The sequence below is a fragment of the Meriones unguiculatus genome, chromosome 7 (assembly GCF_030254825.1).
Source record: "Meriones unguiculatus strain TT.TT164.6M chromosome 7, Bangor_MerUng_6.1, whole genome shotgun sequence".
In the NCBI taxonomy this organism is placed as follows: Eukaryota; Metazoa; Chordata; class Mammalia; order Rodentia; family Muridae; genus Meriones; species Meriones unguiculatus.
In genome coordinates this window covers 57337696-57356622 of record NC_083355.1, presented here as the reverse complement: position 1 = coordinate 57356622, position 18927 = coordinate 57337696, and the positions used below count along the sequence as shown (strand labels likewise).

General features: G+C 39.0%; 1 protein-coding gene across 3 annotated transcripts in view; it reads right to left on the bottom strand.

Moving 5' to 3' along the window:
• Positions 1-18927, bottom strand: part of Nubpl (NUBP iron-sulfur cluster assembly factor, mitochondrial) — a 208702-nt gene that overhangs the window by 122017 nt on the left and 67758 nt on the right. For all 3 annotated transcript variants that reach the window (XM_060387483.1, XM_060387484.1, XM_060387485.1), the window contains exons 5-6: positions 4989-5028; positions 4813-4903 (exon numbers count right to left, since the gene is read on the bottom strand). In XM_060387483.1, the coding sequence (XP_060243466.1) occupies positions 4813-4903; positions 4989-5028 (131 nt within the window). The remainder of the gene's footprint in view (positions 1-4812; positions 4904-4988; positions 5029-18927) is intronic.

The window sequence follows — 18927 nt, the reverse complement described above, 5'->3', positions numbered from 1 at the left end:
GCTGGAGAACCACTGATCTTAACAATCCAATAATCCACTGATAGTAAAATGCATTATTTATGTTAAGTATTACAATAAAAAATAAACAATAAAAACAAACTGCCTAAAAGGAACTGGAGTCTAATAAAAGAGCCCAAAATAATGCTGAGACATCAAGGAACCAAGTTCTCTTTAACTTATTGTAACTGGACAATTCATGATATAGAAAGAAGCATGCATCTATCAACTTCTGCCTTGTCAAAAGAAAATAAAATTAGAGCACCTTCTTATTAGCATGAACCACAAATAGTCACTCTTGCAGTTTTTTACTCTGAATTCATGTAACCAGAGTAGTGCCAAGAACTTGAAAGACAATTTAGTTGAAAGTTAGCTCTTGTTTAAAAATGTCCCCAAAGTGCCAGGGAAACAACAAATAACCTCTCAGAGAGAACCTAACTTCACTCCAGCGATGAAGCAATCTTAAAAGGCCAACAACATGAGAAATCCAAACATTTATGCGATACTGTTTCATGGATATATTACATATTAATACTCATACTCTCATAGCGGAGGAACTAACACCAACCCCATGCTGCACATGAAGAAAACAAAGCTCAGGAGTGTGGCTGATTACATAACTATAAAATGTGAGAAGAGAGTAAAACTGGGCAGGTGAGGCCAGAGCCATGTCCGTAGCTTCCCCACTATGGACATAAACCTATGATGTCAACATTAATGGGGTAGCCAAGTATAAAGAGTTAAAGATAAATTTAAAAGATTACAAAAAATTACCAAAGCTGCCTAAGCTGACATGACATCACTAGAGGAAATATAGTTGTTGTTTTTTTTTTTTTTTTTTTTTTTTCACAAATAACTAGGGACAGAAAACAACAAAACATCATTTAGAAGCTTGAGAAACCAGTATCACATCAGAATTCAACAATGAAAATGCAGAGAAAAAAATACATTTCCAATAAGTGAGATACGTGAAAAGATATCACCAGTAGATAAACAGCAAAGCAAAATATAGAAGTAAATCTCTGGTCTTAAAAAAGACACTAAATAAAACTCAGATCTAAACAAGTAAAAACTACTGAAGTAATGACATAAACCATAAACATAAAAGATTGTTTTCCTAATTTAAACACAGCAAGTATATTGTATAGCACTGCTGGATGTATTATTCCTGTCTGCATGTGTAACACACGTCACAATGTAACAAGTACAGTAGGAGGCAAACGAAGCTGCAAAGATCTTAGCCTTCTATTACACAGTAGAGTATCAGTGTTGTTTGTGTGCTCATTTCAGAGACCCCTGGGTCAGAAGCTGTCCTCAGACATGTTACATAGCAGAGATGACTGTGAACAACCCGTCCCAACGTTGTTTGTGTGCTCATTTCAGAGACCCCTGGGTCAGAAGCTGGCCTCAGACATGTTACATAGCAGAGACGACTGTGAACAACCCGTCCCAACGTTGAGAATCAGGTGTGCAGCTCTACACTCAGGTAGACTGACCGACATTATTTGAAGAAAATTGTGACAACTTAAGAAAACATATTATAATCCCTAAGGCAGCTAGAGAAGAATGCCGGCCACTAAAACTGAAAATAAGTTAAATGAAATCTAAAAAATACTAATTTTCAAACTAAGAAAACATATTATAAACCTATGGCAGTGACATAATAAAACCAGGATAAAACTAAAGAAAATATAAATGAATAGAGAAAATTATTTCATTTATCTAAAAGAATACGATAAAATAAAATTACTTTGAAAAAAATATATGTGACAAATGGAAAAAGTCAAAATAGAAGACTTAAACTCAATCATAGCAGCAATTAGACCACATATAAATTCAGTAGCCAATTAAAAGACAAAAATTATTAAACTAGATAAAACAACACAACTAAATGTTTGTTGGCCTACTTTAAACATAATGAAATTGGAACAAGCTAATATGAGAGGCCTGTGCTGTCACATGACGCCATGGTGCTATGTGCCGGTGCTGCTGCCAAAGGCCATGTCTGGGTCTCTGGCCCTCCGGCAGCAGGGGTCTCTGTTGATGTTTATAGCTCACATCACTACCAACGGCCTGGCGGACGACCACGGTCTGAAGGCCGTGCGGAGCTGGCCTCTCCCCAGCCACTGCACAGCTGCACCAGTGGTGACATGGGTGCAGGAGCTGGCCCCAACCCTTGCCTGGGAAGCCCGGTGGCATGGATGCACCAGGGGAGCTGGCCCAGGAGTTGGCCCACCCTAACATCCACCCTGTCTACGAGCTGCTGGAGCACGTGAAAGGGCCAGTCCTGGAGATCTAAAGCTGCAGGGTCTCCACGACTCAGGGAAACATAGGATATCCTACAAGAGTCTTGACGAGGGTCAGTACATAGAGCGTGGCAGAAGCCAGAGGCCTGGAACTAGACTAATGGCTCATTGCAATAAACACTGAAAGTAAAGCTATTTGGGAAAAAGAGTATACTGTGTGATATACCATGACATCCTGAAGCTTCGCTGGAGAGAAAGTTTTTTTGTTTTTTAATTTTAATTTTTTATTTCCTTTTGGGAGGGAGTTACAAGGGTGGAGGGCAGATAAAGAAGAACTGAGAAATGAGTGGGAGTGAGATACATAATATGAAATTCACAAAGAATCAATAAAAATATGATATAGATATATATGTAAGGAAACTAATGTTTAATGGTGTGAGGGTGTGGCTTAATGAGCTTGCTTAACATGTACAAGGCCCTGGGTTTGGTCCAAGACCGAAAGGTGAAGTTAAAAGAAAGGATTTTTAACTTTCAGTTACATGAGAACCAAGTATTAGTTGGAAGAATGGAACACCTGACAAAAGCAGCTTAATAGAAGATGCTTTACTCTGGAGGACATTCCTAAGGTACAGTCCACTATAATGGGAAGTCATGGCTGCAGGAGCTAGAAGCAGCTAGCAGCATAGAAACCACAGTGAGAAAGCAGAAAAAAATGAATGTCTGTGTTAAGTTCACCTTCCCCTGCTCTTTCAATCTGGGGCCCCAGCACATGCTGTGATACTGCCCACATTTAGTGTGGGTCTCCCCACCTCCATTAGCCTAATCTACAGAAACCTGGCTCTTCTGGGAGGCTAGATTCTGCCTGGGCAGTCACTATTAACCAGCACAGCACAGACACAAGAGTCTCAGGTGGCTATGTCAGGATCAGGCTGACCTCACAACGACAAGCTTGTCAGAGACATGGAGGAACAATCCATAGCAGTAAATGAGTGAATTCACAAGGAAGATGTCCAACTCTAAACACGTTCATCTGACAAGAGAGCTTTCAACTATGTGAAGCAAAATCTAAACCTCCTTTTAGTTTCAAAATTGTAGAATGATGAGACAATAGACAATAAGTGATTTGAACAGCACTGTCAATAAACCTAATCTAAATAAAAAAGACAGAGCATTAGCCTGTATTTTTAGTACAATTACTGAAGTACACTCAAACTATCCAAAACACACAGAATACTGATGAAAATGGAACATGCACTGACCCACAAACGTCTCCAACCATTAAATATACAATAAAGCACACTCTCTAACCAACACATTTCAATAGAAACAAAAATGATTAAGTTCCTAGGAAAATCAACAATGTTTAGATATCGATCATACTATATATATCCATAAATAATAGGAGGAAAAGAAATTATAAATTAACTTAAACTTAATAACAATGAAAACCTAAAGAAAATCATAATTTATGGGATTCTAAGCAAATCCTACTGATAAAAGTACATCCTTATTTACTCATATTTTTAAAAGAAGAAAAATTGCAGGGAGCTGGAGAGGCGGCTCCATGACTAAGCTTACGGCTCCTGCAGAGGACCTAGGTTTGATTTCTTGGACTCACATGGTGGCTCAGAATCAGCTGTAACTCAGTTAGGGGGATCTGATACCCTCCTCTGGCTTCTGTGGACTCCTGTACATACATACTGCATATAAATTCATACAGGGTCACATCCATACACAAAAAACTAATAAATAAACAAATACCAACCTTAAAAAATAAATTATTAAAACTCAGTAATCTAAGTGTTTACTAAAGATGTTAAAAAAAGAACAGCAAATGAAGCCACAATATTCAAAAGCAGAAAAATGATAAAAACCCAGAAAGCAATAAAATAGTAAACAGATGATGAATACAGATATTTTAAAAGCCAAAAGTTGGTTCTTTGAAGCACAGAATCTAAACAATAGAAATAAAAGAGAAAAATCAACAAAACTAATATTAGGAATAAAGAAGACATTGTCACATGCTGTAGCCTACTTTAAAATGCAATAAAGGAATACAATGACTAAATTTCACATATTGTACAATGTGTTTCTTTTCTCTAAGTTCTTTAAAGATTTCTAAACTCGGCTTTTGCCAAATGTTGAGAATGAATAAGATCTGCTGACTGGAGTGTTCTGATGGTGACTAACTTTGGAGATCCCATTTGTACAATGTTGGCAATTAACGCAGTTATTCTATATTTTCTGACAGTGTTCAGCAACAGAGAAAAGAAAGGCTGGGATCAGACAAACAGAGGTCACAGGCACAGAGGAGTGTGTGCGGAGGGGCAATGGGTCACATAACTGTAACAACCAACAGGACCTGGTGGAAAGAGGAGGAAATGTAGTCAGAGGCTTAGCAGCTGGAATAGTAGGAGGACTCAGGACAGTATCAGTCATTACACCTCCTACCGATCAAGTACATTCCTTTGTCAGATATGCTGGGTGCAAACTGCAACAATTCTTACATCATCAAACACACTAAACACAACCCTGCCGGAATAAATAATATTTAATGCAACTTTCATACCTGTCTCAGTAGTTTCTCAATGGCTGACATTACCATAAGGCCTCTCCAAACAACTGGCGCAGTCTCTTCAACCAAAAAGCCCATAGACATGCTGCAACAGAAATCCAAAAATATAATTCATCAGTGCAGGTTGACAATATTTTTCTGAAAATACAAAATTTTAAAAATACACTCACCAAGCAATACCATAATTCAAAAGAGGCCTCATTAGGTTGTCTGAAATAAGAGGGAAAACAATCTCTTTTAGAAGAGTACAGCACTGCATAAAAGCACACTTTCCTCACTTTACACACACATGGTTTGCAGAATGGTTAAACCGGGCTAATGAACATATTCATTACCTCTTACGTTTATCATCTCTTTGTGGTACAAACACTTAAACCCACTTTTGACAGCTTTGAAGTACAAAATAACGGTGTACAACAGATCACAGAAACTATCCCCTTGCCTAAATGGTACCCTGCATCCACTGATGAAGAAACCATGTACCGTCGGGTTAAAATCCTCCCTTTCCGTATTCTGCTCGGGGATGATTCGCTCCACTGGCACCTGGCTGGTTCGGATCGCCTAGGCGACACTCCTCGGCTGTGTCTAGGAGGGGGTTTCCGTGGGAGCTGAGGCACGATGGAAGACCCACCCTGCATGTGGGCGGTGCGAACCCGGTACAAAGCTCCCAGATTGATACAAAGGAGAGAGAACTGCCCTCTGACATCACCTGCTGCTCCCTGGGGAAGCACTGGCCTCAGCTACGCCACCCTCAGGTTGCCACCCTTTCCTCCCCTCAGTGAACTAGACCTCCTACACTGTAGGCCAAAGAAACCTTTCCTCCTGTAAATTGTTGTTTGTCAGACATTCTATCACAGGAATAAGAAAATAAGTAATACAATCCTCAGCCTCTCGTTAAACAGCATTAGGAGGTGTCTCTCCCACACCAAACCTCTTTGACAGGTCTGGTCGTACCACACACATTGCGCCAGGGCGAGTCCATCTGATCCTACCGCTCCCACACCCTCCCCAGGGCCTGGTTCTAACCCAGGCCCAGCAGCCTTGTGCCTCAGCCTAGTTTACCCTTGACTGTATACCCTTAAAAGTATACCCCTGACCATATACCCTTAACCGTATACCCTTGACCCATCCTCCACTATTCAGAAAAGGTCACCCTCTTTGACTAGCGTGCAGCTTCAGGACAGACAAGACATGACAGAGACTGATTTAGGTACAAACCTTTAGACTCATTTAGACAGACTAGACAGTATTTTCTTCAAGGCTGCCAAATACAAATGAGCTAATATTTTACTTTTATATGTGGCCTTCCTGGTTGTTTCACAACTGTTCTTATTCTATGTAGTTTATTATAAATAAATAAAGCCCATGTGCAAAAAAAAAAAAAAAAAAAAAAAAAAAAAAAATCCCAGATCAGAGATATAGACCAGATGTTCAATGAGAACATAGAAGAAAACTACACCAAACTAAGAAAAGACATACCCACACAAATACAAAAAGAACACAGAACACCAGATAGATGGGACAAGGAAAGAAATTCCCCACGGCATAACATAATTAAAACACTAAGTATAGATGACAACAAAAGAGTGCTGAATGCTGCAAGAGAAAAAATATAAGCTGCATAAAATGAAAACCCACCAGAATAAGATTTCTCAATGGAAACATTGAAAGACCACAAATGCCAACCTAGACTTCTGTACAAGCAAAAGTATCTCCAACAGTTAAAGGGAAAAGAAAAACATTCCAGTTACAAAACAGCATAAAAAATTATATCCACCAAACTATGCTCTCAACACCCAACACCCCACTTTCTCCAGTTTATAGGAAAACTGACAGAAGAACAAAGAGAACATCTTTTATTATTTAGCATTATTTTAGCTGTCCTGGTGTGGTTTTGTTTGTTTGTTTGTTTTTCAATATGAAGTTAAGAAGTAACCTTTTAAGGTCTGTAAAGAACTGCATTGGAATTTTGCTGAAAAAATTACTGGAGGTATCACCATCTTAATTTTAAGCTGTACTACAGAGCTATAGTAATAAAAACTGCATGGTACTAGAATAAAAAAAAATACCTGTTGATCAATGGAACTGAACTGAAGACACAGACATAAATTCACAAACTTATATACACATCTGATTTTTTTATAAAGAAGCCAGAAATACACACTGGAAAAAAAAATAATCAACAAACAACACTATTCAAAATGGATGTCTGCATGTAGAAGAATACAAATAGATCTATTTTCATCACCCTACCCAAAACTCATGTCCAAGTGGATCAAAGACCTCAACATAAAATCAGATACACTAAATCTAAGAGAAGAGAAAATAGGGAACAGCCATAAATTCATTGGCACAGACAGATTTTTCTGAGCAGATCGCTTGTACAGCCACTATGGAAATCAATATGGTGGTTCTTCAAGACACTGGGAGTCAACCTATCTCAAGACCCAGGTATACCACTCCTGGACATAAACCAGCTATATCACTCCTGGACATAAACCCAAAAGATATTCCGCCATACCACAAAGACACTTGCTCAACTATACTCACAGTGGCTTTATTTTAATAGCTAGAAACTGGAAACAACTTAGATATCCCTCAACTGAAATATGGATTTTAAAAATGTGGTACTTTTACACAATGGAGTATTACTCAGTAGGGGGAAAAAAGACATAATGAATTTTGCAGGTAAATAGATATAACTAGAATGAAGTAACACAAACAGAAAGACAAATATCATAAGTATTTTCTTACAAGTAGATATTAGCTATTAAGCAAATGATAATTAAACTACAATCCACAGACCCTGAGTTAGGTAAAGATGAGTATCTCTCATGGGAGAAACAATAAATTTTGCTGGTGGACTGAGACAGGTGGGAATGGGAGTGGATGGATCAGGTGGGTGAGGAAGATGAGATGAAAGGATAAGAGTTCAAAAAGAGACTGTTAATGTGAAGAGGGACTGCCTCTGACATAATCTGATTGGCCTGCTCTTTGATCACCTCCCCCTGGGGGGGAGCAGCCTTACCAGGCCATAGTGGAGGACAATGCAGCCACTTTTGATGTGAACTGATAGACTAAGATCAGAAAGGAGAGGAGAACCTCCCCTATCAGTGGACTTGGGGAGTGGCATGCATGCAGAGGGAGGAGGGAGGGTGGGATTGGGAGGGGAGGAGGGAGAGGCTTATGGGGGGATGCAGAATGAATAAAGTGTAATTGATGAAAAATTTAAAAAAAAAAGAGACTGTATGTGGAATGTATACAATTTACCCTTGTTCATTCAAATGCCGATTTCTCTACCCCACTATCCCCACTATCCGGTTTCAATCCAGACATTGCATTGTGATATTTATTCTAAGCATTACTAGTCTCAAGTCTGTGTAAACATGCCACCATTTGTTCTCTGTATTGTCAATAAAACAACCAGCCAATGCTGAGCAACAGAAAGAACAGGGTGGGGCACCCTGGTCGGGAGGGGAGGAGAAGGAAGTGAATAGGAGGAGTTGGAGAAATTGGCAGGACAGGACTTAGAACCACAAGGAGATATGAACCACACCTAAGATATGACTAAAAGCAAGTATAATGTGGAAAATCTGAATGGGAGGAAACTATGCAGGCTTGGAGGTTTAGCATGGAGTAACTATTGCCCAGCATTGTGCTCTAGGTTAATTAAATAAATCCTAGTCTGTGTGTGGTAATTTGGGTATACAGCTGGTTTAGGAATAACCACTGTTTAACTAAAAGATAAATAATAAATATCAATAATCAATAACAAGAGACAGATGGCATTGGGGAGTGGAAACCTAGTGCAATGGAAACGTCCTGGAATCTGTAAGAATGACCCTAGAGAGGACTCCTAGCAACAGAAGATACAGTCTGAACTGGACGTCATTTGTAGCCAGGCAAGGCTTCCAGTGATGGGGATGGGTTTCATTACACTGACTTGTAGGCCAATGGAGATCCCTGAACAACCCAGGTTGATGCAAGAAAAGGTCACTCTCTGAAAACTGACACTGGGGTCCTAATGCCACACAGCTCATTGAACATAGAAAGGTCAAGCAGGTACGGGCTCGGAGCCTTCACCCCTATGCTCTATTCTCTTTAGTGCAGGAAGGTACTCTGTAGGCTACAGGAAAAGAAACCTGGACACCAACCCAACCACAACACCCTCCACCAACAACCTGTCCTGCATGCAATATGTGCTCAGGCAATGGTGGTACAGAACCTGTGGGAGTGGCCAACCAACATGTGGTTTAACTGGAGTCCCATGCCATGCCCATGCCTGACACTGCCTGGATGGACAGGAACTGGAGACTGAATATCCCAGGGACCTAGGGTAATCCAAATACAACTGACAAAAAAAAAAGAAAGAAAAAAATCAGTGAAATGATCCTAATGATGTCCTGCTGTATTCACAGATCAGTACCTTGTCCAGTCATCATCACAGAGGCTTCCTCTGGCAGCATATGGGAGCAAGTACAGAGACCCACAGCCACACACAATCTAGAGAGAGCCTAAAGGGAGGACTTCATCAGGTCCCTCCCATAGGTGATGGGGGAATCACCACGGAAGAGTGCAAAGAAAGACTGTAGTAGTCAAAGGAGATGGAGGACACCAGAAGAACATGGCCCCTCAACGAAGCAGGACTCACATAGGCTCACAGAAACTGACACAGCAAACATGAGGCCAGCACGGGTGTGTGCCGGGTCCTCTGTGTATGCTATGGCTGTGAGCTTGGTGTCTTGTGGGACCCCTAACAGTGGTAGCAGGTGTATCTCACTCTTTTGCTCTTAAAGCGCTTTTCCTCCCGGTAGGTTGCCTTGTCCAGTTTCGTATGAGAGCTTTTGCCCTGTTCTACTGTAGCTTGTTTTGTCCTGTTTGGCTGTTGTCTTTTGGAGGCCTGTTCTTTTCTGAAGAGGAAACAGGGAGTAGATCTAGAGGAGAGGGAGGTGTGAGGAGAGCTAAGAGGAGGGAGTAGAAACTGTGGTTGGGGTGTATGACAAAAGAATGTATTTTTAATTTTAAAAAGTAACAAATAGACATCATAACAAATAGACAGATGATAGATAGATAGAGAGATAGATAGATGATAGACAGATAGATGACATCTTACTTCAAATGGACAAACCACTATCCATAGACTATTTCCACCCAAATACCAAAGAATGTACATTCCTCTCAGTATACAACTGAAGCTTTTTTTTTTTTTTAAATAGGCCACATTCTGGGACACAAAACAAGCTTAACAAATTCAGGAAAAGTAAAATTATCCCATCTATCCTAGCTGGCCATTATGTTATAAAATTTAAAATTGAAGGCAAACAAATCTCCATGAAGTTCAAAACCTCACAGAGATAAAACAACACGTTACTAAATACTGAGTGAATGGGTCGGGGGGGAAAAACCTTCCTGAAAGTAAATGAAAACGCAGAGCGCATGTAAGTGCATGTGCACACACACACACATACACATACATGATCATCTTAGCTACTTTTCTATTTCGTGAACAGACATAATGATCACGGCGACTTATAGGAGAAAAAGGCTTATTAGGCTTATGTTTCAAAGAGTGAGTCCACGAGCACCACGGCAGGAAGAGGGGCAGCAGGCAGCCAGGCATCACAGTGCGAGCAGCTGCCTTCTCACATGCTTATCAGCAGTAGGAGACAGAAGGAACTAACTGGGAATGACATGGGCTTTAGAGGCCTCAAAGCCTGCTCCAATGATACACTTCCTCCAACAAGGCCACACTGCCTAATCCTTTCTAAACAGTTCCAGCAACTGCGGTCAACTATTCAGGTATGTGAGCCAGAGAGGACCATTTTCACTTAGACCACCATGATGATGGAACTCAAGAATTTGAAAAATCAAAAATAACTGAAACCCAAATGCAGTAATAGTAAGTAGTGCTAAAAAAACTGAGTAGAAATTAATGAAAAGAAAAAGAAAATTATACAAATATTCAATGAATCTAAGAGCTGGTTCTTTAAGAAGATAAACAAGACTGACAAGCCCTTGGTTCAATTAACCAAGAGAAAGAGATAATCCAAATTGACAAAATAAGAAATGAACAGAGAAACATTATAATAAATACCTAAGAAATTCAGACTATTATAGAGAACTAATTTTTAAAACAATACCCTATTAATTTAGGAAATTTACAAAAAAAAAAGGATGAATCTAATTCACCAAAACTTCCAAATTTAAAACAAGACATCAACAACCTAAATTTATCCATAAAAAATAAGGAGATTTAAACACTAATAAAAAACCTTGTAGCTAAAACAAATTGCCAAGGCCCAAATGAATTTACATCAAAATTCTACCAGACTCTCAAAGAACATCTACAACTAATAATTCTTTTTTTTTAATTATTTGGAAAAACAGAAACAGAAGGAGCTCTTCCAAATTCCTTCTACAAAGCAAGTATTATTTTAATGCTAAAACCACATAAAGATACAATAAAAAAATTACAGAATATCCTTGATAACTATATATACAAAAATTCCCAATAAAATACAAACTGAATAAATGTATGCATATGTTTCAGAGATGTAATAATAGTACATATTAATAAATATGTATAAACTACATAAGTGGACTTAAAGATATTTTTTTAAAATCACTTAAATCACAAGATCATTTCGATAGATGCAGAAATATCCTTTAACAAAATCCAACATGTCTTCATGATAAAAGTCCTAGAGTCGGTAGGGCTGGAGGGAACATACACCAACACAATAAAGGTTATATATGACAAAACAGCAGCCAACATCACCCTAAGTGGAGAAAAAGTTGGAGCAATTCCTTAAGTCAGGAATGATACAGGGGCTGTCCACTATCCTTATGCCTTTTCAACATCGTGCTGGAAGCACTAGCTAGAGCAATACAGCAACAGAAGGAAATAAAAGAGAACAAATTAGGAAAAAAAAAAAAAAAGCCAAACTAGTCCTATTTGCAGATATGATATACATAGAAGATCCAAGAAATTCTACTAGAAAACTTACAGAAATGACCAACAATTTCAGCAACAGGGCAGAATACAGAATCAACTTAGAAAAGTCAATAGCTTTTCTATATACCAGCAAAAGCACACTGAGAAAGAGTTCATTGATACACTCTCAATCACAAAGAGACAATAATCTCTTAGAAAAAAAAATACATAGGAAGAAAACTAAGAAAGGAGGTAAAAGACCTACACAATGAAAACTTTAAATCTCTGAAGAAAGGGGTTGAGAAAGACATTAGAAAATAGATAGACTTCCCATGCTTTATTGGTTGGTGTAATTAATACTGTGAAAATGTCCATTCTACCAAAAGATGTTTACAGATTGAATATAATCTCAATCAAACTTCCCATCTCATTCATCACAGAAATAGGGAAAACCATCCTTAAATTCATTTGGAACCACAAAAGACCCTAGAGAGCCAAAGCTATCCTGAACAAAAAGAACAATGCAGGAGGAATTACCACTCCATATTTCAAGATGTATCACAGTGCCATAGTAGGAACAAAAACTATGGTACTGGCACAAAAATAGCCATGTAGATAAATGGAACAAAATCAAAGACCCAGCATTAGTACACATAACTATAGGCAACTAATATTTGGCCAAGACACTGAAGAGATACACTGAGAAAGCATAACACCTTTAACAAGCAATACTGGGGGAAACTGGATATCCACATACAGAAGACTAAAATTTCTACCACCTTGCACAAAAACAATGGACCAAAGACCTAAACCTGAAACCTGAAACACTGTAACTGCTAAAAAGGACAGTACCCTATATGATATAGGTACAGGAAGGACTTCCTGAAGAGGACTCCATTTGCTTTGAAATTGCAGCCAGCAAATGAAGAGTGAGAACCACTAAAATTAAAAGGCTGTACATAGCTAAGGAAATAATCAAGTGAAGAAGCCACAGACAGGGAAAGAACCATTGCCAGCTAAACATCTGACAAAGGAGTAATATCTAGAATATATAGAGAACCCAAAAATCAGAGAGTTGTAAAAGCAAATGGCACATTTAAAAAAAATTGCAATGGGTCTAAATAGAGTCCTCAAAAGAAATTAAAAACAGCTAATAAATATCTTTTTTAAAAAGGTTTACCATTCTTAGTAATCAAAGAAATAGAAATCAAGACAATTTTGAAGTTTCATCTTACCCCAGTCAGAATGGCTCAGATCGACAAAACTGACAACAAATACTGAGAAGGATGTTGGGAAAGGGGACCCTCATTCACTGCTGGAGGATTTTCAAACTGCAGCCACGCTGGAAATCAGTACAGAGAATTCTCAAAAGGCTAAAACTATATCTACCATTAGACCCAGCTGTACCGCTCTTCAGCATAGGCCCAAAGAAATCAACATGCTGGGGACTAAGACACAGCCAAGTGCCCCAAGCTAGTGAGTGATGGATCTTAAAGAGAACCTACTATCACCTCATTGAACGAGCACAGTTTCCATCTGCATTCAAACTGTGTACTTTATACACAGGTAAGTGTAGCTCTCCTCTCTTTTCCCTTTGTACCACCTTCCTACCCTCACCTGAAAGCCAGCCAACCTTTCCCAATAAAAACATTCACCTTCTATTTCAACTGTTACAAAACCAAAACTCATATTCTCAAGTGGAGAGCTTCTATTAGGAAACCAACACTTTGAAGCTTGCAGGTTCTGGGAAAACTAGCTCCATCGCTCCTACCCTAACCCCACCTCACCTTAAAGTAATCCACCCACGAGCTGTTCAAAGATGGATCAATGACCTCAAGGTAACTGCTGAAACTCTGAACTGCTAAAAGAAAAAAAATACAGGAAACATTTCAAAATAGAAGCATAGGCAAACATTTTTTTGCCAATAGCTCAGGAAATAATCCCAAGAACTGACAGATGGGATTGTATGAAATTAAAAAGCTTCTGCATAGCCAAGGAAACAATCACCACAGTGAAGACGCAGTCTACATGATTAAAAAAAAAAAATCTTTGCTAACTACGTAGCAGACAGGGGGTTAACATCAAGAATATATAAAGAATGCAAAGCTTAAATCCCTTAAACTACATTACCTGCTCAATAAGTGAGCTAATGAACTAAACAGTTCTCAAAAGAAGAGGGCAGGCAGAAGTGCGTTAGGAAAAAAAAAAAAGAAAGAAAGAAAAGCCCATAGTACAATGACCAATATGTATCAAGATGCTTTAATCAAAACCATCACTTTGCATGCTGACCTAAAGAGTTTAAGATAGTAATGTTTTGAAACAAAAACCTTAACTTTGATTAGGCAGAAACTGCTGGCTCTTTAGAGTATAAATGGCAGAGCATACAAACCATGTTGGTATCTCACATTCTTGTCTGTGAACTTAGTGAATGAAAAAGTCCTTTCTAGAGTTACTAGTGGCAATAACTGTAGTTGACATTTTTGCTTATTGAACAAATTTTAACTGAGTTTCTCTTATCCCTAATCTTTCTGCTCATAAGATAACATTTCTGACCTTCTTAACAAATTTATATGACATAGAAAACTAGGGCTTAATGGCCTATACTAGTAGGCGAAAGAAAGACAGTGGTGCTGAGGGTGATTGGAACTATATTGGCCTGGCTCAAGAGGTTTCAGAGGAACAAGATTTTAGCATGTGGCCTAGAGACTGTTCTTGTGGTATTTTAGCTAAGAATGCGGCTGCTTCTTGCCCTTATCTGAAAAGTCTGCCTGAGGCTAAATTGAAGAGTTTGGGATTAATGACATTAGCCAAGGAAATTTAAAAGCAGCCTAGTATTAACTCTGTTGTGTGGTTATTAGTGTTGTCTCTTATGCACATCTATAATAAAAAGGAGCGAGCTAAGCAAGGAAAAATACAAAATGGACAGTTCAAGAAGAAAAGAGGCACCAGGAAGCAAAATGGAGCTAAATTCTATGTTCAAGAAGATAAACATAATTAAAGAAAATCTTGATATTAAATGAAACACAGGGAGCAGTGATCTCAAAGCGAGACCCCACCCAGATGAGCTTCCATTTGTGAAAAGGAATTAAAGAAAATGTTAAGTCCAGGTATAGTGGTGCCTTCCTTTAATCCCAGCACTCTGGAGGCAGAGACAAGCAGATCTCTAAGTTCTAGGCCAACCAGATCTACATAATGAGCTTCAGAATGGCCGCGCTTAGGCAGCGAAGGAAACCGTGAGGAACAGAAGCTGGCAGAGATGTGGCTGGATGAGTAGACTATGTTCCAGCCCTAGCAAAAAGATGAACTTGGCAGCTTCAGGGACACGGTTCTGCCTTTACGGCTGAAGGCAGAAAAAGAAGGGTTATGGAGTCTCCCTCTGTAACTAAAAAAGCCACTGAACTAAAAGCGTGTATTAGGGTGACCCTGCATGGAAACCTACAGAGGTCATAGTGAGAAGCTGTGAAGGTGAAATCTGGACTGCCTTGGAGACCATAAAATGTTGGAGCTGCCAGAGCTATGGGATACCTGCCAAGGAAAGCTGCTAACAGGGAGTAAAACCAGCCCAAGAGAAAGAATCCTGTTGCAGTCAATGAGCTGAAAAAATCGGAGATCTAAAAAGCATTTTGACATCAGACATGGAGATGGAGAGTCTGGAGTTTGCCCGGCTGGTTTTCAGTCTTGCTTTGGTCCAGTGTTTCCTCACTATGCTCCCTTTCCTCCCTTTTGGAATGGTAATGTATATCCTATGCCATTATATGTTTGGAAGTTATCTGCTTTTCATTTTGGTTTCACAGAGGTTACACTTAAGAGATTACCATGAGTCTCAGAAGAGTCTTTGGATTTTTAAATAAGTTTGAGACTGTGACAGACTGTGGGTACTTTTAAAGTTGGACTAAATGCACTTTGCATTATATTATGGCAATAAGCCTATGGGGGCCAGGAAGTGGAATGTGGTGCTTTGAATAAAAATGACCCCTACAGACTCATGTGTTTGAATGCTTGGCACAGAGTGGCACTATTAGGTGTGGCCTTGTTGGAGTAGGTCTGCCCTTGTTGGGGGTGAAAGGGCTTTGAGGTGTCAGATGCTCAAGCCATGCCCAATGTGAAATTTACTTCCTTCTGCCTGCTAATACAGATATAGAATTTTAGCTCCTCTAGCACCATGTCTGCCCGCATGTTGCCATGCTTCCTGGCATGAAGATAATGGAATAAACCTCTGAAACTGTAAGCAAGCCCAATTCAATGTTTTCCTTTATGAAAGTTGTTATGGTGGTGATGTCTCTTCACAGCAACAGACACCACAAACTAAGACAACGTTCTTAATCTTAGCACTTGGAGGCACATGCAGGCAGGTCTCTGAGAGACTGAGGCCAGACTGTTTTATAGACTGAGTTCCAAGTTAGCCAGGACTATAGAGAGAGACCCTATTTCCAAACTCACCCCCAAAAATTATTAGGTGAGCAAGCTTGTGCCAAAGTTCAGATACAGATATTAGGGAACAATTTGTGGAGTTCATTCTCTCCTTCCACCTTCATGTGGGTCTTAGAAAGCAAATTCAGCTTACCAAGCTTGAACAGAAGGCACCTGTGCCATCTTGAGGACCCTAAACTGTTCTTCTAAAATTCCTGTCTTAGTCAGTGTTCTATTGCTGTGACAAGACACCATGACCATGACAACTCAATATATATATATATATATATATATATATATATATATATATATATTAACTAGGGCTTCCTTATAGTTTCGGAGGATTAGTCTATTGTCATCATGATGGGTAGAATGGCGGCACGCAGGCAGACATGATGCTGGAGAAGGAGCTGAGAGTTCTACATCCAGATCCACAGGCAGCAGGAACAGAAAGGCCCTTGGGCTTCTGAAACCCCAAGCCCACCCCTAGTGATCCACATTCCCCAACAAGGCCACACCTCCTACCTTCTCAAGAAGTACCACTCCCTGATGACTACACATTCAAATAGATGAATCTATGGAGGCCGTTCTTATTCAAACCACCACAATTCCTTTTCAGGAGAAACAGGGAGTCATGGACTTGAGGGACCCCTGAGCTGGAATTTGAAAGTCTCTAGGGCACAGTCACCAGCAGAGATGACAGAGTGGTGCAGAACACAGGCTGGGAAAGATAGTCCAAACCAAGACTGCACTCTTCTGCTGACTGAAATACTGACATATGAAATACTGACCCTGGCAACATGATTCTGACAACATTATGACGCCAGCACAAAGAGAAAATGGAGGACTTAAATAAAACATAACAGATAGAGAACCAACTACATGGCATTAGCCTTAGTGTGGCCTCTAAACATATGACTACAACAAAGATATAAATACAGCTGATTCTGAAAGAAAAGGAACAGACACGAAGCATAAAAATGAAAAATTATTTTAAAACTGCTGGGAATTATGATATGATGTTATTATGTAATAAAAGTGACATACAGAGGATAGCTGCAGAATGCAAATAAACATGTTATAATAAGAACTATAAAAGGGAACACGTTACTAATAAATACTAAGAGGCAATCCTAGGCACAATGTTTAGTACAGACGCTATAAGCCTTACTACCACCTGGCTATAATGAAGGCTTGGGAGTTTGTGTGGCCCATATGGCAGCACGTGCAATAAAAAGTCAAAGTACACGAGAAGCACAGGGTCACCAGCATCACTGACTCACAACAGAGAACTCTGCCAAGAGGAATGATACAAGGAAGGCTGGAGGACTGTGACTTCAGGGCACAGCTGGTACCAGCTTGACAGAATCTCCTCTGTGGCAGACAACAGGAAATATCCAAAATATGCAAACAATAGCTATCTCCCTACAGAAAGGACATGTCAATTGTTTTATTCTAAAGTGGTACTTTAGCGGCTCAATGAATACTCACCATATAAGAGAATGGTTTCCCTTTACTCACCGGCCTATATAGTAAATGCCTACCTAAGCAGAAAGAACAGAGCGGAGACAGAGGGGAAAAAACAGACACAGGATCTCCCCATGAAACACACAGTCTATGTGGAGATAAATATTAACAAATCAGCCAACAAAGAATAGCACAGACCTTTTCTAGTCCCAGACACCTTTGAAATAAAAGAAAACATAATTTTTCAAAGTACCCTAAAAGCTTGATAACTTTATAAACTTTATAATAATTTTGGAAATATGATTGCTAAAAAAGAAAACCCACCTTTGATCTAAACTAGCATCATTTGTCTAAAGAAAAAGTAACTTTATTTTCATATTTTATTTCTCAAAAAAGGCACAAGAATATCTGTTTGGGTATCCAAAGTGATATATTGATATATATGTATTCTGTGAGATTACTTCATCAACCTAACATATCTACTGCCTTACATGCTTATTTTTTGTGATACAAACATAAAATCTACACAGTACTTGCAATCAATAACTCATTACTAACTGCAGTCACTACACTGCAGAAAAGATCTCTTGAACTTATTATCTATCCCTATGTTATTAAAACTCTGCACTTCTGAACACATGGCATCTCCCTACGCTGTGGCCCATTCCCAAAGCCCTATAACAACCACTGTGCTTTCCAACTATGAGTTTCATTCTTGGTGATTTCATATGAGTGAGATAATACAATGATTCAGTATTTATCTTTCTGTGCCTGGCTTATTTCACTTAGCATAATATTTTCTACGTTCACTCAGGTGGCTGAAAATGGAAGGCTATCCTACTGTGGCTGAGTAATAAACCATTGTGAACATAAAATACATTTTCTGTATCAATTCATCTGCTAACTGACATTTTTCCTATGTCTTAATTTTCTTGAAAATGCTATAACCAACATAGAAAGGCAGAACTCATCAATATATGAATGTAATTTCCTTTGTATATATACCCAAACATGTTTCTAGAATATATGATAACTCTATTTATTTTTTAGAAACCTTCATACTGTTTTCCATTATCTCTATACAATTTACATTTCTATAAGCAGTATAACATAGGTTCCCTTTCTCCACATCCACACTATGACTCATCTTTTTTGTTTGTGTGTTTGTTTGTTTGTTTGTTTGTTTGTTTCAGGCAGAATCTCATGTAGCCTAGGCTAGCCTAGAACTTTGGCTCATCCGCCTCATCAGCTTTAGTATTTGCTGATCAGAGTGCACTACTACCTATCATTGTAGAAAA